General features: G+C 35.7%; 1 protein-coding gene across 31 annotated transcripts in view; it reads right to left on the bottom strand.

The window, feature by feature from the left end:
- TTN (titin) overlaps nucleotides 1–22842 on the bottom strand; it is a 274597-nt gene that overhangs the window by 116423 nt on the left and 135332 nt on the right. For 13 of the 31 annotated variants that reach the window (XM_090045327.1, XM_090045341.1, XM_090045329.1 and 10 more), the window contains 25 exons: nucleotides 21818–21898; nucleotides 19136–19219; nucleotides 18296–18379; nucleotides 17962–18042; nucleotides 16822–16905; nucleotides 16398–16481; nucleotides 16043–16126; nucleotides 15432–15515; nucleotides 14781–14864; nucleotides 14340–14450; nucleotides 13973–14083; nucleotides 10305–10415; nucleotides 9782–9895; nucleotides 9449–9532; nucleotides 7479–7562; nucleotides 7118–7228; nucleotides 6466–6708; nucleotides 6120–6224; nucleotides 5170–5280; nucleotides 4257–4316; nucleotides 3364–3447; nucleotides 2826–2915; nucleotides 2202–2279; nucleotides 876–950; nucleotides 275–379 (listed from right to left, as the gene is read on the bottom strand). In XM_090045327.1, the coding sequence (XP_089901453.1) occupies nucleotides 275–379; nucleotides 876–950; nucleotides 2202–2279; nucleotides 2826–2915; nucleotides 3364–3447; nucleotides 4257–4316; nucleotides 5170–5280; nucleotides 6120–6224; nucleotides 6466–6708; nucleotides 7118–7228; nucleotides 7479–7562; nucleotides 9449–9532; nucleotides 9782–9895; nucleotides 10305–10415; nucleotides 13973–14083; nucleotides 14340–14450; nucleotides 14781–14864; nucleotides 15432–15515; nucleotides 16043–16126; nucleotides 16398–16481; nucleotides 16822–16905; nucleotides 17962–18042; nucleotides 18296–18379; nucleotides 19136–19219; nucleotides 21818–21898 (2427 nt within the window). The remainder of the gene's footprint in view (nucleotides 1–274; nucleotides 380–875; nucleotides 951–2201; nucleotides 2280–2825; nucleotides 2916–3363; nucleotides 3448–4256; nucleotides 4317–5169; nucleotides 5281–6119; nucleotides 6225–6465; nucleotides 6709–7117; nucleotides 7229–7478; nucleotides 7563–9448; nucleotides 9533–9781; nucleotides 9896–10304; nucleotides 10416–13972; nucleotides 14084–14339; nucleotides 14451–14780; nucleotides 14865–15431; nucleotides 15516–16042; nucleotides 16127–16397; nucleotides 16482–16821; nucleotides 16906–17961; nucleotides 18043–18295; nucleotides 18380–19135; nucleotides 19220–21817; nucleotides 21899–22842) is intronic. The other 18 variants (XM_090045342.1, XM_090045343.1, XM_090045344.1 and 15 more) reach the window with 10 other exon arrangements.

Genomic DNA, 22842 nt, shown 5'->3' with positions numbered 1-22842 from the left:
TAGTTGTCTTTACTTTATAAAATATTTCTAAAAGATCTCTTGTATAAAATGAAAACTTAGATACAGAAATAGACATCCACAACCTTGTTTCAAATGTCCTGAATTGGGAGTTGTTTACAGTAGAGTTTTGATTCTACATTTTGTTAGTAAGAAGCCATCTGTAAAATTCTGATCTGAATCTAGGCTTGGATACTGAACCTCACAGTACTATTAAAAAGTGGGATTTTGTTTGGATCTTTTCCCAGAAGCATATGGGTGTGATCTTGATTTATACCTTCAGGTTTCTTAATCTTTTCTATTGGCTTAGGCACTGGTTTTACTTCTGGTTTAGGTTCTTTCTCTGGCTTAGGTTCTTCCTCTTCTGGCTTCTTTCTAGGAACTTTAAAGAGAAAGAATTTTAGATTTTAAAGCATTAGTGAACAAAGATTAGTGAAACGATTTCAAAATCTATCTTTGATTTATATTAGTTTAAAAGATAGAATTCAATATAAAGAACTGGAGCTATTGCTACTTTTCTCCAGAGCAAATAATTATGAATGGGCTGAGAGCCCCGAATTTTAGGGAAAGGCTTCATCATTGTTCTCTGCCCTGGAAGAAAGTATGAACTCTGTACGGTTGGTGGGGGTGGAGAGGAAAGGGAAGAGGACAAAGCACAACATGGAGAGGAAGAGGAAGACTTCCTAGGGATACGGGCCAAGGATTTTCAATGTTCTGCTCAGCCTTCCATGTAGATCCTTTGGATTGGCTGGATTTCCAAGCTATTCTGCATGCAACCACACTCTCTCTCAGAATTGAACATTAGTTAGCGTTACTTAGGAACACGACTGAGTGGATTTAAATGCTTTCTTTTTTATATCATGGCCAAATTACTGTACCTTTTTTTAGAATAACTTCTTCCTTTGGTGGAGGAGTAACTTCAGGAAGTAGTTTGCGCGCCTTCTTTTCAAGTCCTGGCATTTGAAAGAATATTATTTCAAATTTAAATACAAGTTTGTACCAGTAATAACAGCTAACGAACAACTAACTATGCAGGTACCTAAACCAAATGCTGACTTATAACTAAGCTTTCAAAACAGAGATGAAACTATTAAAAATGTTTCATTTAATACTTCTCCCTATAACAACTATATATGCTTGTTTTGATGATCCATGGTGAACTAGGGATTTTTATGGAAAATAACAAAATAAATGTGTGAGTCTGAAAAACTATGACATTCTAAATTAAGATTTAATGATAACATTGTTTTTGTTGCCAACGTAGCGGATCTCATCCTTGATCTGCTGTGAATTTTTTACCTATCAATTTCGGCTGGACTGTCAGCCTATGCTATTCTTTAGGATCATGTCATCTAAGTTGCTAAGATCTGAACAAAATCAGGAAAATGCAAAAGCCCCCAAACATCTTTTATTCTCCCTCTCTGTTCCATGGCCATTTTCATTATAGAGTTTCATAGCTTGGAATCAGCTAAAAAGAATACTCTGAGCCTCAGACTGCTTATCTAAACCAGTCTCCCATTGGAAATTTCTTACTTCCCAATCCCACAACAAAAGCGTCATCTGTTTCAACATTGACTGCACTGATATGAGAAGTTTACATTAATCCTTAAGTAGTTATAACAAAATATAAGTCCATAAGATGTTTGTAAGGTGGCAGTCTCCAAAGCTTACTGCACAATGCTTGATCACTTACGTACATGGAAAATCTCTCTGTCAGAATTAAATTCAACTTAATACAGATGGTTATATGTGGGTGCTTGAACAATGCTAAAATTCCTATCTAATCTACACTCAATGTGTGGTTCATAAGAATGTTTTCACTTGAGTAAAAACTGCATAATCACATTCTTTTCTGAAAAATAGATTTTTTTTACCAATAGAGTAAATGCAGTTTAAAAATCATATTAAATAACCTAAACATATTTATTTCACTCTGCATGGATCTCTCTAGGACTCGTCCTATTTTAATCCCTTCCCCTACTCAGCTCTTTAGCATCTCCTGAATTGCAGCATGCAAAAGAAATGTGAGTTTGTATCAGAACTGAAAGAAAGCAAACAGAGTACAATTAAGATTGGTTATAGGCTGGCGATGTACTCCAAATAAAAATAGCTTATTTGGGAGCATACTGAAGAAAAAGAAGAATGCCAAGAGTACCCAGAAGAGTGAGGAATGAGAATAAAATTTCCCTTTATCTGCTAGATACCTTTAGCAGGAGTGAGCTCCACTTTGGTTGGCTCCTCCACAGGCTTCTCAGGCACAACCTTCTTTTTCAGCTCAGGAGCTTTAAAGAAAATACATTTGATTTTTACTTCATATATTCTGAGAGCAAAACTAGTACAAAAAAGAGGGGAAAATCCTTGCTTCAGAAGAAACAAATAACTGATTTACAGTAATTACATAAAAGAAAGAAAACAGGAGAGACAAACTACTAAGGTTTTTCTGAATAACTGCAGAGTTGTAAGAGGATCCTTAATGACTATGAGTGGCCCTAAGATTTAATTTGCATAACAGCACCAGAGAACTGCTTTGGGGTTGTTTCTACAGAAATGAAAATAAGAATATGTTTTCAGATATGTAGTACAGTTTAAGATAAATATATAGCTTTTTCATAAATCATGAATAAAATCCACACAAAATTACAGGACAGACATTGCTGAAATGTCATAATAGATTAACAATTAGTATAGAATTTCATGACTGAAAGTAAAAAAAAGAAATATTTAAGTTCAAAACTAAAGAAAAGCACACTTTTCAAGAAGCGTGAATAAGTTATAGTGTTATAGTGTTAAGTAAAGTTGTTAATACTTGTTTTATCATCTTCTTATACCTTTAAGTTGAACTTTTTCCATCTTAACTTCCTCTTTCGGTGGAATAGGTACCCGTGGTTTTGGTTTTTCAAGAATCTTCTTTTCAGGTTCTTTAAATGATAGCAGGCAGTTTTAGTAAAAACCTATTCTCATAAAAGTCAGATGAAGAACATACAATATACAAGATGTCTAATTCTACTTCTAATGGACTTCGGGACTTAATGGAAACATGAAAAAACATTCCAAAAGAGTGTTTTGCTGACTGCACATAATGTGAATGTCTACTATGAATTATGAAAGCTCAATATTAACATGAGAAAAACAAAATAATGAAAAGATGAAGTGAGATAATGAAAGTGAAGCAGGAAAATAATTAGTAACATATTTTTAAAATCACGTCATGTATATTAAACTGAATCAAGAATTTAGGACATATTTACAACACATAACAGCGTAAGGAAAAATACACTGATATTTAAAACAAACACAAATGGAGAACTTTGTGGCAAGATGTACACAATTTTGAAATGAAGGTGTCTGACTCGCTACTCTATATACCTTCTATTAGTAAGATCTCTTCTATTTCAGAAATAGGAACAGGTTCTGGTTCTTCAGGCTCAATTATCATTGTGACTTCATGTTCTTTAAAGAATATTTACAATCAGTTAAGATTTCTATGATAATACTGATTCACATAAAGAATTACACAAAAATCACATAAAGATACATATAAGAGAACTAGATCAATATACAAAGACAGGTGCACAGTCTGAGCCAAGTACATGTACAAATTTTCTTATAGTTAAATTAGCAGCAATTTTTAAAAAAATGGTCAAATTGTTAGATAAATATCTACTGTGCGATCTATTCTGTGTATGTGAGAGAAGGGCTCTGAAATCCTGGATCAATTCTGGCTGCTAATAGAACTTCAACAAAATTAAAGTACTATGCAGCACATTTCTGAATGATTCATTTTTGTTATTGATGGGGAAAATTTTTTTTGAATCATGTAGGATTCCAGTGAAAGAAAAAGCTTATTCCTTGCGAAACAAAAATAACAAAAAAGAGGATTAGGGTGCTGCATATTTACAATGCCACACATAAAAATGCTAAGACAAATCAACATAATTTTTAATAATAGGTCCCGTGAGTTGAAAACCTGAAAGCCTTATTGAAGGGATCCCCAATTTATAAGGAAATTTTTTTTTTATAAATAGCCTATATGCCTATGCTGCTTGACAATATTATTTAATTTTTAATATTATATTACACTGTAAAAAATAAAAAAGGCACAGCATATACTAAAAATACAAAGTATATTATTTCAAATTTTAGAGTAGTCTATGAAGCACAGAGTAGTTTACAAAGGACAGGACAAAATATATGAAAGTCTATCTTTCAGTGAACAAGATTATGATTTTTCTTTATAATGATATCATGTTGATATGTACCTTCAGCTGGTGGCGGTTCTAGTCTCTCTTCTGGGACAGGTTCTTTGGGCAGTTCAGGCACTTAAAAGATATTAGTTCTTTTTATTTGCATGAATATCAAGGATGGGTAGAAAATACTAAGGCTAAGTACAGACAAAAAGCCTGTGGCTGAATTGATTCAAACTTTGCAGGTTAGTCCAAGCTGTGTAGATTAAACCATTAAGCAAGTTAACAGACATTCACTTTTGATTCTGGAAATACAGCCACAGGTCTGCAGTGGCTCAGGCCAGAAGCTGGGGGGCGGGGGGGAGGAGGTGAGGGTGCTACAGCACACCTCCCTGCTCAGCTGGAGCAGACAACTTGGGCCAAGGCTGGCCCGTCAACCCTGCGAGGCTGTGTGCGCGTGTGTGTGTGGGGTGGGGTGGCTAACAGGGGTGGTGTAAAGCATCCTGGGATGCTGGGGGACTGTGAGTTAACTTGAATCTGGAGGTGATCAGGGACAGAAGTTCCATAAACTGATTTAACCTAAACCAATTATGATATTACATCCATCCAGGATTATTATAAATCAGCGTTGGCCATTTTGAAAGTGGTTTATTTGCACTGAACTTCTCCTGTGTTACAAATTTGAATCAGTTTCTGATCACTTATACTGGTTTATGTGTAATTTCTGTCCCTGTCCCAAAAAGGAACAATATACTGCATAATATTGGGATCTCAAGCATATTAACGCTAACATCCATTTTCAGATACATAGAACTCTCTCTCTCATGCACAAACACGCACATACTCACTCATACACAGTATAATTTGGCAATGAATATGATCTATAAATGGCATGTCTGAACAAAAACAGGATAGAAATATATGAAATAAGGTTCAAGGGAAGATGACAATAATTCCTTCTCACATTGACATTGAAGGTAATATGTACCTTTAGCTGGTGGAGGTTCTGGTTTTTTTGGTACACTGATGGGCTCTATTTTTTTAGGTTTAGCAAAAGGCACTTTCTCTTCTGGAACAGCTTTCTTGTGTTTCTCAGGCACTTAAAAGATAGTAATTAATTTTACTTTTAAAATTGTTAATATATATATGTATATATATAACTATTAAGACTATAAAATATGAAAGAGCTGTTAAGAACTATTAAAAATGAAAAACAAAGACATAAAAAACAGTCATGATACAGCCTTCAACCACTGATCAGTCACTCACACACATTTCATGTGCTGACTACAATTTACAAATCTCAGCTAGTACACAGGAAAAAATATGCTAAAATACTGCCCAAGAGAAGAAGAAAAGGTTGTGCAGACAGAACTGCCCTTATGGGTGGGCGATAAAGATGACTTTCCAGGCCACCATGCTCAGAGGGGCGCCCTCCTCCCCCGTGCAGCAGTGCTCTACCCCCGCCCATGCCACCTTGCCCCGCCCTCCCGCCACCAGCTACTGCTCAGGAGGAGACAGTCTGGGGAGTGCAGGCGATTGTGGGAGCACATTTCCCACCCCCCATGATGGGGCCAGGGAGTCACCCACAGTGCTGGAAAGAGCCAGGGATACGGCCACCTGACCAGGCAGCTGTATTCTCCCCACCCCATGCCTAGCTGGGGCTGGCCACGCATCTGTGCAAGTGGTGTTGTGATCTCTCCTGGCCTCAGCAGTGGCTCCACATCCGTGTTAAGACAGCAGCAGGCCAGGCTGATAGCTGCTGGGTTTCTGCAGCACAGCAGATGAGGAAAAGGACAAGCCAGGGAAGGGGCCACCTGCCAAGGCATCTGCATTCCCCCTACCCCTCATGGCCATGGGGTGGGATGGCACCAAAATATGAGTTCATGCAGGGCACTAGTTTCCCCAAGGCCGGCTCTGTGCGCAGGTGACATGTACCTTTATCAGGGGGTGCTTCTGTTTTCTTAAGTACAGGACGCAGTTCTGGTTTTTTATATTCTGGCACTTTCTCCTCAGGGATAATTCTCTTCGGCTTCTTAGGCACTTTAAAGATATGATTTCCTTTTACTTTTGTGAACAGTAAAGATGTATAAGAATCATTAAGAAGAACCATAAGATATAAAAGGTAAGGATGTCAAATCCATTCAAGATATAATTGTCAACTGTGGATTAGTTTCTCTCACAGGGAAGTCCATAGCCCAGGTACCCTTTATAAATTCCATAGACACGGTGTGTTAAATCACACTGGAGAAAGAGAAAAGATTGTGTCAATGATGATAGATACCTTTAGCTGGTGGTGCTGTTGGTTTTTTCGGTTCAACCACAGGCTCTGGTGGTGGTGCTGGTTTTTTTGGCTCAACCACAGGTTCTGGTTTTTTAGGCTCAACGACAGGCACTTCTTCCTCGGGGACAGGCACTTCTTCCTTGGGGACAGGCACTTCTTCCTCTGGGACAGGCACTTCTTCCTCGGGGACAGGCACTTCTTCCTCGGGGACAGGTTCTGGGATTTCTTCCAACTCTTCAAGCACTTTAAAGATATTAGTTTACCCTACTTTTAAAATTGTTTAAGATGTGTACTCAACATTACAAGCTAGAATGAAACATAAATCACACACATTTGAAAGACATGGATATCATAGGCAAACATCAATTAATCTCTCTGGTTGGCCTTTATTAGCAAAGCACTTGGACATGCACTTAAAAAACAGATAAGCACTTGGGCATGTGCTCTAGTTTTCTGCTGAACAGGAGTCCATCTCTCTCACTCCCCTCCTATCCCCCCCACCTTTCTGACACACAGACTCAAACAGATTGTGAACGGGTTAATGAGTCAAAATCATGAACAGATGAATGGAAAATGGATGGACAAAGTATAAAATTCAAGTTATTCAGAATAAAGCACTCCCAGGAATGTGTTGATGACATTGTGTATGTACCTTCAGCTGGTGGAGCTTCTGGTATTTCAGGTTCAGCAAAAGGCTCTATTATTTCAGGTTCAACCTCAGGTGCTATCTCTTCTGCGACAACTCTCTTCGGTAGCTCCGGCACTTTAAAGATATTAGTTTGCTTTATTTTCCACTTGACAAAGAATGTACAAAACCTCAAGAAAAGCCCCGACAAAGCAAAAAAAGATGGGGCTCTCCAAAACTTTAAAATGGCAACGGTTTAAATCTGACACACTAAATCAGTGCAATTTATGGAAAGAGCACCATTTACAAAAGTCAGCCAAAAATCAACTGACTGGACAGAAGATGTTAAGAGAACAAGACAAAGTATCTTCTTTTTGTTGATATGTACCTCTAGCTGGTGGAGGGCTTGGCTTTTTAGGTGCAGGAACAGGCAGTCTCTCTTCTGGCAGAACTTTCTTGGGTACTTCAGGCACTTGAAGATATTAGTATCTTTTAGTTTACTGAATGTCAAAGTTGTGCATTAAACAAACAATGACACACATCACATAGACCTTGATTTTTTCAAGTCCTTTTGGTCTCTGCCTCTCTCACACACAACAACATGGGGTCAAATGCACTCTCTGAGAAACTGAATTTTCCTTTCAATAATAATTTCTGTGTCCTAGCATGAAGTAAGTTAAATATAGCCCCACTGATTGCAACAGAGTTTCTGTAGGAATATTTGTGTAGGAACAATCCTAGACCTTTCCTTTCTCATTCATTGTTTGTTTAGAGCCACAGTCAGCAACACTGTTATCAGTTCTCACCCTTCCATCTGATTTTTTCTCTCTGTTGAACTCTCTCTTCTCTTCTCCTTCTGTGTCTCTGTTTTTCCTCCGAGATTTCCTTCCTTGTAGCTACTTCTGGTTTCTGTACTGTCTACCAGTCACCCCCACATATATTCCCTTTCTCCTTTTGGTTCTTTCTAATGATCTAATTTTCTTTAAATCTCTTGATTGTTTATCTTTGTGCCTTTGAGTTTATGTTTCATGATGTTAAGTGTTTATATATGTTTGTTTGTGTATGAGCAAATTTTTGCACCTGGAGGAGCTTACATCTCTTAAATCCTTTGCTTGTAAGCAGTCATGAACACAGCAATGCTGTAATTTATATTATTTTAAATCTGGAAAGTTCTCAATATTCCATTATTATTTAAATAATAAAGTTTTAGTGTCTGATTAGTTTGAATACATGGAGCATATCAGAGAATTATAAATTCTGGCTTAATAGAGCCAGTAAGCAAAGTATTTGGCATCCCCTCAGTACAACTATACTTAGAATCTGCAAATCTCAGGTGTTGGCGAATAGAAGAGATAAATTACATTAAAAGTAAATGTCAAGAAAATAAGACAAATATTTTTTAGGGTAATATCTATGATGACTTGTACATCTTATTGATAAAGGTTCTAGCTTTTTAGGTACAACAGCATGTACTTTTTCTTTTGGGATAGTTTTCTTGGGTACCTCAGGCACTTTGAAGATATTAATATATTTTACTTTTGTAAATGTTGTATGTGAAAGAATGAGATATGTAAGGAAACAGAACATGAACATATCCAACAAGTAAACAAGATTATTTAATCATCATTACTTTCACTGTTCTTGTATCAAATATGAGGCATTAAAAGGGTGTCATACGAGAAAGAGGATATTCATTTTTTAATATTCTCTGCATCAGGATACAAATGCAAGAATACATTCCTACTCTCTGTACACAGTTGATTTCCAAAGACAGGACTGAACATCAAATGTGGAATCTGACCACCATACAGTAACTCAGTTTATAGTTCTCTTTTGTGTTTGTTAATATCCGTAGGTGGACATTCAGCTTCATGTTGGGAATGAAACATACTTCCCCTCAGTATTATCACTATTTCTGCTCTTTATTTGTACTCTTTCCTCATCCTCCTGTCTCAGCCCATCTTCCCCACTCCAGGTCTTCTATCCTCCAGAGCCTACTCTTTGGGGTGGCATGTATATTTGGGTACTCATTCTATTGCTAAAATAATTACCAAAGGTGCATCTCATTACAGAGTTACCAGTAGGTTTCAATGTTAAATAAATTTACAGAAAGGTGAGGAGTAGTTTAAACCTTCCTGATCATTGATTCAAGCTGTCAGCAGATTAAGGAGGACAGCATTGTATTGACTCAGCATGAGCCAGTAAGCAGATATCTGACACCCATCAAATACAGTTCACACATTAAGTGAAATTCATGCCTTTTAGTAGAGAATGGACTGAAAGAAGTCAGTGGAAAATGACATTCAAGAAAATGAGACAAAAAATCTTCATTATGATATCATGGAGGATGACATGTACCTTTGGTTGGACGAAGTTCTACTTTTTTAGGTACAGCAACAGGAGCTTTCTCTTCTGGAACTGCTCTCTTAGGCATCTTAAGCACTTTAAAGATATTAGTTCATTTTACTTATATGATTGTTAAACAGATGTACAAACCATTAGGAAAATGAACATAAATGTAAAGGACATAAGTACTGTTAACAATCTACTATTGAAGTCACACATGCTCTCATAAAGACAGCACAATTAACATCACAATTAGGTTTCACAAACCTGATAAAATATTAGCCAAAGTATGCTAAACTAGTATTCAAGACCAAAAGAAAAGCCTGTGTTGATGATAATATATACCTTTAGCTGGTGGTGCTGCTGGTTTTTTAGGCACAGGAGCCGGTTCTGGTTTTTTAGGCTCAGCAACAGGCACTTCCTCTTCTGGGAAAGGCACTTCTTCCACTATCTCAGGTACTTTAAAGATATTAGTTTGCCTTATTTTTAAAATTGTTAAAAATGTGTACTCAACATTACAAGCTAGAATGAAACATAAATCACACACATTTGAAAGACATGGATATCATAGGCAAACATCAATTAATCTCTCTGGTTGGCCTTTATTAGCAAAGCACTTGGACATGCACTTAAAAAACAGATAAGCACTTGGGCATGTGCTCTAGTTTTCTGCTGAACAGGAGTCCATCTCTCTCACTCCCCTCCTCTCCCCCCCACCTTTCTGACACACAGACACAAACAGATTGTGAACGGGTTAATGAGTCAAAATCATGAACAGATGAACGGAAAATGGATGGACAAAGTATAAAATTCAAGTTATTCAGAATAAAGCACTCCCAGGAATGTGTTGATGACATTGTGTATGTACCTTCAGCTGGTGGAGCTTCTGGTATTTCAGGTTCAGCAAAAGGCTCTATTATTTCAGGTTCAACCTCAGGTGCTATCTCTTCTGCGACAACTCTCTTCGGTAGCTCCGGCACTTTAAAGATATTAGTTTGCTTTATTTTCCACTTGACAAAGAATGTACAAAACCCCAAGAAAAGCCCCGACAAAGCAAAAAAAGATGGGGCTCTCCAAAACTTTAACATGGCAACGGTTTAAATCTGACACACTAAATCAGTGCAATTTATGGAAAGAGCACCATTTACAAAAGTCAGCCAAAAATCAACTGACTGGACAGAAGATGTTAAGAGAACAAGACAAAGTATCTTCTTTATGATGATATGTACCTCTAGCTGGTGGAGGGCTTGGCTTTTTAGGTGCAGGAACAGGCAGTCTCTCTTCTGGCAGAACTTTCTTGGGTACTTCAGGCACTTGAAGATATTAGTATCTTTTAGTTTACTAAATGTCAAAGTTGTGCATTAAACAAACAATGAAACATACCACATAGACCTTGATCTTATCAAGTTATTTTGGTCTCTACATCTCTCAGTGGTCACATTTACACATGCACTTAACTGCAGAGTACACTAAGTAGCTGCAGAGAAAAGCATCACTGTCTACATGTCTAATGGCATCAGGCCACTTTTAACTAATTAATGCTCTAGTAAGATAGTATTGTTTGGGACATGACATTTTAGGCCAGGATAGTTTACTGCAGTTAAATGCACATGTAGATACTGGATGCAGGCATAAATTGTACTGGTCAGTTCCTGGGCAGGCCCAGCTCCTGCTTGCCACCTAGCCACATGCCTTCACACTTTCAGCTTCTTTTGCTCCAGCCAACCTCTCTGCTTCCCAATGCTGTCATCTGGAGCCTGGGGCTGACTTGTCCCGGCATAAACTGCTCTGCCTCAGCTCAAATTGCTGCTTTCTTGGGCACATGTGTAGATACTGTTCCTGAGAGTAGTTTACTGTGGCTCAAACTGCTCCAGAGTTTATTGCGTTGAATTAATTGCAAGTGTAGACACACCCAGTGAGAAACCAAATTCTCCTTTCAACAACAATTTTTGTGTCCTAGCATGTAAATTAAATACAGGCCTGCTAGTTGCAAGAGAACCCCCTCTAGGAGGAGTTGCACAAATATTCTTCATTATCCTTATGTAAGAGGTAACATAGATTTTTTCTTTCTCTTTAATTGCTTGTTCAGAGCCACACAGTGAACAATACTGTGCATTTGTAAAGCGAGGGCTTATCTCCCCTCATTGTTACCACTACTATTGCCCTTTGGTTTTATTCCCTCCTCTTTGTTGATCTCACTCTTATCTTTTTCCTTTTATTGTCTAATGTAGTGATATCTTTTAAAAAATATATATCTAATCCTTTCTTATTTTGCTTTAATGTCTAAGTGTTGTCAATTAAAGTGTTTTATTGTGAATAATAGAAGAGGATCTGTATGTTGAGTATTTATATCTCTCTATTCCAGTGCTTAAGACTGTCAGGAGAATCATAAAGACCATGCTGCCATAATTTACATTAACTCAAAACTGGAAACTCCCTCAAAAACACTTTCTCTTTTTTTTATTAAAAGTTGTTAGACTCTTATTATATTGAATATATGGAGCACATCACCTGATTGTATTTTTTGGCTTAATTTATAACTCAATCAAGTTTTTGTCATACTAGATGTACTCATTCACAATAACCTACACTCTACACATCTCGGATGTTCAATAATGGAGGAAATTAATTGTATTTAAAGTAAGTGTCAAGAAAACCAGGCTAAATTTTGGCCTGTGGAACTATTTGTATCAACAGGTACTCTGAGCTGGTGGAAGTTCTAGCTTTTTAGTTGATTTCCGATCCATAGTTTCAGTCTGTCAGTAATCTAATTTAGGAAGGCAGCATTGATTTGGGTTACTCTGCATTACTCTACTAATAGTGTTCCTAAGTTTGAGAGAGTTTTGTTGGGGTTTTTTGCAAACAATTAAATATTAACTCTGAATTTGTGAACATTCTAGATGCCATAAAATATCTCCAGTTGCTAGGCAGAGTCAGGGTTTGACACGTCTGCATTCAATTTCTATCCTAATTACAATTTACAACACACAAATAGGAAAGAATAGATTGGAGGAGGTCAGATAAAAATGTTGTTCAAGGGAACAAGACTAATTTTCTTCCTTATAACCATATGCATGGTGACATGCACCTTTAGCTGGCAGTGGTTCTTTTTTTTGTTAAACAAAGTAGTAAGTGGGATCACTGTCACAGAAATTTCAGCTACTTTAAAGATATTAGCTTGCTTTAGTTTTACATTTATAAAAATGTGAATGAGGTATTAAGTAAAGGAATAAAACACAGAAGACAGTAATGTTAAAACATTACTGTAGATACATTCAAAGATCTTGATTTGTTACTTTTGCACTATTACATTCAGTACAGTTTTCACAGTAAGACAGGGAATAATAGACTGGGCAAAGGACATTAAGGCAAGTCTTATGAGAACAAAATTAAGTTTCTTCTTTATGATAATATCTCTAAAGACATGTACCTCTCTCTGGTGGGGGTTCTAGCTTTCTTGGTACAGCAACAGGTACTCTATCTTCTGGCACAGCTTTCTTGGGTACCTCAGGCACTTTGAAGATATTAGTAACTTTAATTTTATACCAGCTGAACAGTGACTCAGAAAGCATGAACATATTCAAGAAATGGGTGAGGTCAATTCACTCTCTTAGATACCGTATGATTCTCATGATAAATGCATGTAACATATTTTAGATGATAAGCAGGAGAGCATATGTTAAACTTTTATTCAAGAGGACAAGAAAAAAATTACATTAATTATCTTTAGTTGATGGAGCTTCTGGTTTTTATAGGAAGGGCAGTTGGCTTTTGGTTTTTTTAGACGTGACAATAGGCACCTCTGGAACAGCTCTCTGTCTCCTCAGGCATTTTTAAAAGGGATTTGTTTTCTTTCTTTTAGGATTGTTAAAGGCTTGTGGACAATATTGGAGGGATCAATGGAACAAAAACCACAGACTTATGAAAGACATTGATAAGGTGATATTCAGTTATCACTTAATTGCAGTTGCTAGCCCTTTTCAGCAGAGTACTTAAATATGTATTGAAACATTTTGCTGAATAGGGGCTTGTCTCACACAGCACACATATACACAGAGAATACAGTTAGACAATGAGAAGATTTGCAAACAACAAATGGAAAATGGTCAGGCTATTCTAGCTGACAAGAAAAGGGTTCTTTCATGGTAGCAGCAAGGAAGACATGTACTTTTAGCTGGTGGAGCTTCTGGTAGCTTAGGTACAGTGACAGGTTCTGGTTTTTTAGGTACTTTCTCTTCTGGGACAACTTTCCTGGACACCACAGGCACTTTAAAGATATTAGTTGTATTGATTTTCATGAATATCAAATATATATAGAAAATATAAGGAAGAAGAATAAAACATACAAATAGAGACAGCAAATATTTTTACACTGTTTTTTAGACATCAGGTAGATAACATGCACACACATAGTACAAGTCACAGAATGTATAGAGTTTAGAAGCCTGAGATGACCTGGACAATTTTTAAAAAACAAGAAAACCAGATAAAAATATTAGTGTTATGTTTTCTTCAGTACTGGGGTGGTTTTTTTACCTTTAACAGGTGGAGGCTCTGGTTCTTTAGGTACAACAGCAGGTTCTGGTTTTTTAGGCACAGCAACTGGTACTTTCTCTTCTGGGACAGCTTTCTTCGGTACCTCTGGTACTTTAAAGACATTAGTTGTTTTTACTTCCAGGAATATTCAACATACACTACATTAATAAGAGTTATAAAGCCTAGGAAACATCAGACATAAGCAATGCCAATGTATATTCAAACATCAGCTAGTCACACATACACACATATGTGCACATGAACCCCCCAAACTCATGTAAAAGCTACCTTTAAAGATTGCGCCTTTAAAAAATAATAAAGTGATACATAAGATTTTATTTTATGATGTCAGTGTATATATAAGTACCTTTAGCAGGTGGAGGTTCTGGTTTTTTAGGGACAGCAGGAGGTTCTGGTTCTTTAGGTACAGCCACTGGTACTTTTTCTTCTGGAACAACTTTCTTCGGCACCTCAGGTACTTCAAAGATATTAACTCATTTTATTTTTTTGGAATATAAACAATTTTATAACGTATTAAAAATATAAAATTAAAATGTAAGATGGAGATAGACATAAACCAGCATCAGTAATAGCAAGCTCAGAAAAAACAGGGTAACAAAGACAGGGGACTTATTGCAAGTGTTTGACAAGGTTACATAAAACCCACTGTTTATAGGAACTATGCATGGATAACTAAAGGAGAGGAGCCAATCTAGTTATATTTATTATAAACAGTAATTTTTTAAAGGTAATATTTGCAAAAAATAGTCAACATTTTATTATGATTTTCTCAGTGACTAATATATACCTTTAGGTGGTGGAGGTACTGGTTTCTTAGGTACTTCCACTGGTACTTTCTTCTCTGGGGCCACTTCTTTGGGAACCTCAGGCACTTAAAAGAAAGCAATTTCTTTTATTTTTATGAATGTCACAGATAGTTTTAAAATATTAAAAATACTGTGGAAAATCAAAACTCAGAAATATCAGAAACATTCATGTTGTCAATTTGCCTCTCTCTGGACATATCTATACATAAGCTATAATGCACATTAGTTTATTTTAATGCACATTAAAGCATTTAATCCATGGTTCCTCCATCATAAAGAAAATGTACACTTTCACACCAATGCACATTAAAATAGGCTAATGCGTCTTTTTCTAGTACCGCAGAGTGGAGGTACTAAATTTAATGCACATTAGCAAAAGCACATTGATGAATGTGTAGGTGCACCCTCTGTCACTCAATGAAAGTCATTCTTTTGAACCGATTTCTTGCTAGCTCTTTTAACTATGTTGAGTTTTACTCATACACAAATGCACTCTACAAGAACGCACTCATACACAAATGCACACACAAGAAGAACAATTTACAAATGTCTTAACAGGAAAAGAAAAGTATGTTCCATTCCAGAGAACCAAGCCAAGATTTTGCTGTGGTTTCATCACTTGTAACAATTACCTTTCAGTGGTGGAGGTTCTGGTTTCTTTGGTACTTCAATGGGTACTTTCTTTTCTGGGACCACTTTCTTGGGTACTTCAGGCACTTAAAAGAAAGTTGTTTCTTTTATTTTTATGAGCGACAAAGATATTTCTGAAATATTTAAACTGGTCTAGAAATCCAAAACTCGGAGACACAAAATATATTCACAATTACAGATCTAAATGGTAATTTATCTCTTTCACTTCATGACATTCCCTCCCTTGCATTGGTCTTGTGGTGGTGAGCTTTAACTCCTCCCTCTCATGTGTATACACATAAATGAGCACACACTTGAGCACATGAGATTATTTAATCCCATTTTTAATTGATTCCACACCTAGAGGCTGTGTCCACATGAGACGCTTACTGCACAGTTGTTACCGCACAGTTATGTAGTACTTGCATACTCAAATACTGCATGACTGTGCAGTAACTGGCATTACTGCACACACACACACACACACACACACACAATAATTTATACAATGAGAAACAATGATAAATCTCATAACAGAAAACAAAGTCTATTTTAAAATGTATTCTGTATAACCAAAGAATGTTTATGTGATTTCATCAGTTGTGACATATACCTTTAGGAGGTGGAGGTTCTGGTTTCTTAGGTACTTCAACAGGCACTTTTTTTTCTGGGACCACTTTCTTTGGGACCTCAGGCACTTTAAAAATATTAATACCATAATTAGGGCTAAAACATTAAGAATAAAATAGCAATATAAAATATGAAGGCCAGGGGATTTTCATGAGGCTATCAAGCTCCAAGCATCCTTTGTTTCACTTATACACAAAAATAAGATTTACAAACCCACAGACAATAGAAGTACAATGTCAAATATCTTTGATGTTGTCTTGAACAATGTTAAAACAAACAAACAAACAAACAAAAAGACTAAGATGTCCCCCCAGTGATTTCTCAGTAATAACAAATACCTTTGGCTGGTGGTACTTCTGGTTCTTCAGGCACAGCAACTGGTACTTTTTCTTCTGGAACCACCTTCTTGGGGACCTCGGGCACTTTAAAGTTAAATTTTATGTGTACAGTAAAAATTTCAAGGAAGTGTGGAAAGCATTAAGAACAGTATAGGGCCCTCAATAATTTTGATCTTAAAAGGCAGATCTTATATAACTAAACATAGAATATACTATACCACTTAATGTGTCAGTTATTTACACTCTTTATTAAGAGCCATGTGTAAATATCAGTTGGGGAAGAGACATCTCCCCCCCACCCCACAATAAAATGTATAAATGATAGGTTAAAGTGGAAAAGAAACTGGACAGAGTGAATATTTAAAAGTTACATTAGTGAGAATAGGACAAACTGTCAGTAGAATTTTACTGTAATAACACATACCTTTAGCTGGTGGAGCTTCTGGTTTTTTAGGGACAGGCACTTTTACTTTCTCTTCAGGCACCACTTTCTTTGGCACCTCAGGCACTTTAAAGAAATAGCATTAGTTTTTCTTATTATAAAGAATTTTATTGATACCTGTAAAACTTTAAAGCAAAAGAAGAAAATAAAACTATGGAGATTATTTAAGCCATCATATACATTTATTACCCTCATCCTTTCTTCTACTATAATGGGCATATTTTCACTACAATATCTGAATCCTCCATGTCAGATGGATTTTCTTTTCCTTTTGGGTTAGTTTTTTCTTTCATTTTGGCTCATGCTAACATCGCCTTTTTTATAGCTGCCCTTTCCACCCAACACTTTTCAGGAGAACAATTTCTCCTAAAGTGAAGTTGTGCTTGACAATTTCTTCTCTAGACTATCCATATATCAAGTGACTTGTTCTATGGCTACCGAAGCCATCTGGAACTAATATCTCCAGATTTGTGATTTGAGATTATTTAATCCCATTTTTAATTGATTCCACACCTAGAGGCTGTGTCCACATGAGACACTGGCTGCACAGTTGTTACTGCACAGTTATGTAGTACTTGCATACTCAAATACTGCATGACTGTGCAGGAACTGGCATTACTGCACAGTAAGATCTCCACATAGCTTCCTGGTGACATTGGTAGCACAGTAGCTCATTACTATTGTGCAGTAGGTCTGTGCACTACTATGCAGCAGTGTCGCATCATGGTTTGTGCCCTGCAATGCTACTGCACAGTACTAATGAGTTACTGCACCCTGGTAATGAACTCTTGCACAATAAGCATCAAGTGTAGACGCGGACAGAATCTAGCATGTTTGAGATAAACGTACCAAAGAAGACTTGTTTCTTCTTAGAAACTTCTAAAGTAGCCTCAAAGCCTTTTCCTCTGTCTATCTGATGTGCAGCTATCTCTAATCTATGAACTTTTATTATTCTGATGAGAGTTATAGTCCAGCAACAAGGGATTTGGACTCTTCAGAATAATAGAAGTGTAGAGTTTAGACAATAAAAATAAAGAAACAGGATCATGCTTACTTAAAGTATAACATTAATAAGAACAAGGCAAAGGTTTTCTCTCTTGATTTATCTGTGGTGAAATGTACCTTTAGCTGGAGGAGGTTCTGGCTTTTTAGGAACGGCAACAGGTACTTTCTCTTCTGGAACTTTCTTGGGCACCTCAGGCACTTTAAAGAAAACAGTATTTGTTTTGTTATATTTAATATTCCAAAGGTATTTAAATGGTTAAGAATAAGGATCCACCGTAAGAGGCATATTGGGAAGATTAAAGATATAAAATGCAAAGAGTGATTTGTTTTATGCGATATGTACTACATTACTACTAAAGGCTATTCTAGATTTTAAAACAAAGGATTATAACCCTTATTTCCAAGAGAGGGAGACATTTATCTTCAGAATGTCTCCAGTATTGGCATGTACCTTTAGGTGGTGGAGGTTCTGGCTTTTTAGGTACAGCAACAGGTTCTTTCTTTTCTGGGATAGCTTTCTTCGGTACCTCAGGCACTTTAAAGATATTAGTTTATTTTAGTTTTAGGAATTCTAAAATACATATACAAGTATTAAGAAAAGAAAAGAGACAAAAACATGTTGACATGAAGTAACAGACATCTGTTTAACACACATTCTGTACCAATTATATACACTTTTTTTGGTCAAGATATCCCTATTGGACTTCATTGGCCCTATTATTTTAGTGAGGGCATTGGTGTTAGCACCATTCACGGGAACTCCAATAGTCTTTTATCAACCAGTAGTGAAAAACCTCCTGACAGTTTTAGTACATTCTCAAAAATGGCAGAAGGAATGACTGCTTCTGGACTGCCACTTCTCCCATCCAAACTAGTAGTCAAATGGCCATTAAAACTAACATGATGCTGGTGATAGGGGGTTGCAATATTATTCTCTAATAGTTGTGAATGGACTTGTAAAGTCATTTACAGTGATTCTGATATCCATTAGTGACAACATTCAACCTATATGGAATGTCTATTAAATGGGCTATGTTGCTGCTTATTATTTTGCAATCATAGCTTGATTTCTTTCTCTTTCTTCTGTCCAGTTGCCTGATGTAATTTTATGTATCCTTGCAATAAAAGTATCATCAGAAATGTACTTCTAGAAGAGAAGAACTGCCGATTGTAAATAATTTCCAAAGATCTGATAATAACAAAAGCAAAGACCAAGACATGCTTCTGAGAAAAAATACTGTTTATCTGGCAAACAAGATAATTGTTCATTACTTCATATTATGCTCTATACCTTCAGTGGGTGGAGCTTCTGGCTTTTTAGGAACAGTGACAGGGATTTTCTCTTCTGGAACAGCTTTCTTGGGCACTTCAGACACTTTAAAGATATTCATGCATTTAATTTTAGGAATTTCAACTGCATATACAAATAATAAAGTATAGTAAAGTAACACAAAACAGGACATATAAAAAAGGGACATTGATACCAAATCCTGATATCAGTTTGACAGACAAATTAGAAGATAATTAAAATTAAAGAACAGTATCATAGACAAAGAAGAGATTTTCCTAGCAAAATAAGATAGAACTGTTTACTAAAACTTCAATTATCAAATAATGTATACCTTTGGTTGGTGGAGGTTCTGCTTTTTTAGGCACTGCAGTTGGTTCTGGCTTTTTGGGCACAGAAATATGGACTTTTTCTCCTGGAACCTGTTTCTTGCGCACCTCAGGCACTTTTAAAGATATTAGTTCATTTTTAGAATGTATAAAAAATAAAGAACAGAAATACAACGTAAAACATAGGCAGACAAATTGATAAAAAAGTGGGAAATAATTGGGATGAACATAAGGGTGAAACATATTGAACAGGAGTTAAACAATGAACATGAATAATTGCATTTTCTGGTTTTTGGTGCTTTGAAAGTTCTTTGAAGAGTTGATGAAGACAGTAATGTACCTTCTTCAGGGGGAACTTCCTCTTCTCTTGGAACAACCGTAAGAACTTTCTCTTCTGGAGGAATTTCATCATAAACTTCAGGTTCTTAAAAGATATTAGTTTTCTTTTAGAATTTTCAAATTTACTTATAACATGTTAAAACAAAAAGACAACACGAGAGACAAAAAACCAAATGCAAGACCTGATATCACAGTGGGAAACATAGGCTCCTGACCTATCCTTAGAAAAGGGCCACTGTTAAGTAGGTTACTAAAAAAGTAGGTTACCAAAAAAACATTGCTCACTTCTTGATTTCAGTGTGCTGTGGGTAGGGAGGTAGTGTGGTATGTCCTAAGCCTCATTATTTCCTGGGACTAATTTGAATGTGGTGTAGTGATGCTTACTTTATAAGCCTCGGCTGCAAGCCAAGCTATGTCCACTTTCTTTCTAATCTATTGCTAAGGGATTTTTTTTGGTGGGACTGCTTGCCACTTAATCTCATGCACTTATTCTGTTCTCTCACTATTTTGAAATATTTTTATTAATATCTTCAGTGAAACTAGCTTTAAACAGACAGAAAAATTAGTATCTTCTTTAATACTTTGTTTTTGTAAAATCTTTACAAGAAAATTATGAAAAAAAACTTTAGTTTGTGACCCAGAAAAATATTTTCTGTAATTTAAATAAAACAAGGTAATTTTCTCAGGAACAACCTCAATGTGAGGAAAATTGTTATTTTTTTATCATCCTTTGAAATAAATGGACAGTGCCAATAAAAATGTGCTTAAACAATTCTAAATTTGATGCAGAGATTAATAAACCTCACCTCAAAAGCTACCCCTTAACTATTGCAGCTAGCTAGGGCTTGGGTTTTATATCAAATGGAACACATATTGCACATTAAAAGAGGTTAAAGAATACATAAAAAAGTTATTTTCTTTCCTTAAATTCCATTCAATTGTGCATGTACCTTCAAGAGGTGGAGCTTCTTCTTTAGGTAAAGCGATAAGTACTTTTGCTTTGAGGATGACTTTCTTTGGTACCTCAGGCACTTTAAAGAGATTGGATTGTTTTAGAAATTAAAAAAAACCTTCAAATATAAAAAAAAAAGGAGCAAAATACACAGTTTGTAAATCAACTGAAGGAGCTAGTGGAAAATATACCAGAATAGATGGTATTAACATATGAAGACCAATGGCTGGAATTCACTGCTTTATAGTTTCAATGAAGATGTAATGTCTCAAGGAACTAGTTATCAAGGAATTATCAAGGAATTAATTAGGCTCATAGATGAAGCCACAGAATATCATAATACTGCTAGAGAGCCTCCTCTTAAATCAGCGTAATACACAAAGGCATTGGATGCCTCACACAGAGGATTAAATAAACTTTAAAAGAATATACCGACATCTTTTGTTTCATTAAAATCCTAGTTGAAGCTCATGTACCTTTAATTGGTGGAGCTGCTTCTTCTGGTACAGAAGGAGATATTTTCTTATGTGGGACAGGTTTCTTGGGCACTGGAGGCACTTGAAAGATATTAGTATTAAGAATTTGTAAAATACAAAATTCAAAGAACAGAGAGACAGCTAGACAAACTTTTAAGACGAAGGGGGATTAGTTATTATAAACATATGAATTAACTGTAAGGAACATAAATTGATTCAGGAAGATGAATAATGTGATTTACAGAGAGTTCATTATTTTATAAATTGCTTGAAGAAATTATATACCTTTAGCTGGTGGAACTTCTGGCTCTCTAGGAAAAACAACATGGATTTTCTCTTCCAGGAGAATTTCTTCATAAACTTCAGACACTTTAAAGATATTAGTTTCTTTTAAGAATTTGTAAAATACAAAATGCAAAGAACAGAGAGAGAATGGAAGATGTAGACAGACAAACTTTTAAGACATTCAAGAAGCAGTTAGGATGATTACATGAATTAATTGTATAGAACTTAAAATGAATCATGAAGACAAATAATGTGATTTACACTGAGTTCATTATTTTTTAAATTGCTTAAAGAAATAATATACCTTTGGGTGGTGGAGATTCTGGCTTTCTAGGGATAACAACAGGAATTTTTTCTTCCAGAATTTCTTCATAAACTTCAGATACTTTAAAGATATTAGTTATTTTAGAAATTTTAAAGTCATTTAGAACACAAAGATTAAAACAACATGTTATCATACATATTTGTAAAGTGACAAACAGCTACCTGTACAAATGCATAAATTAATTAAATATCTTCAGTGGATAATAGTACACTTCTGGGAATTTTTGTCTACAACTACTGCAAATAATAGTTATATTAGTAAAACTAAAAGATTACAAAACTATTTTCCTACGTTTTTCCAGTTAGATTATTTTCGACATTGGACAGCATTTTATGTATAGTCAAATTGTACTGTTTTTCCCCTCTAGTTATTTAAAGTTTAATTGAGCAATGGTATTAGCAGCACTTAAATGGCACTCATTAAATCTTATCATATCATTAAACTTAAACATTTTGTAGATCTTTTCTAGATCAGAGCCTTGGATTTGAGGAGAGAGAAACTTTTAAAAATGAATAAAAAAAATTAAAGTAGGAAATAAACTCAAGGGTACAGGGGGAAATTACTTTTAGCAGTTCTCAGAATTCAAATTGATGGTGTCTCTTCAGTTGTACTGAAAATGGACATGACCCTGAAACTAACTGCCTTTAATTTCCTGCAATGTTTTGTAATTTCATTGAAGAATTGATGTATGTTCATATGGTGAAGCTTCCTCTTTTCTAGAAATAACAGTAGGTACTCTTTCTTCAGAAAGAATTCTCCTATGAACCTCAGGCACTTTAAAAATAGTAGCTTTCTTTTAGTAATCTCAAAATTTTTTGTAAATTAAGACAACAATCTCACTACTGAGAAAACAAAGCATTACTAATAAAAATATACTCCTAATGTACTTCCAATATTTTGCATTTCTGTAGGAACTGATATTGTTTAGTTTCTAAATTAATCTACTGAAATAGAATTAAATCTTTGAAAATATATTGACTCTTATTTGGTATTGTCTTGCTTGG

This window comes from Crocodylus siamensis, chromosome 4 (assembly GCF_052110815.1).
Source record: "Crocodylus siamensis isolate JL-2025a chromosome 4, ASM5211081v1, whole genome shotgun sequence".
In the NCBI taxonomy this organism is placed as follows: Eukaryota; Metazoa; Chordata; order Crocodylia; family Crocodylidae; genus Crocodylus; species Crocodylus siamensis.
This window is presented reverse-complemented; position numbering and strand designations above follow the sequence as displayed.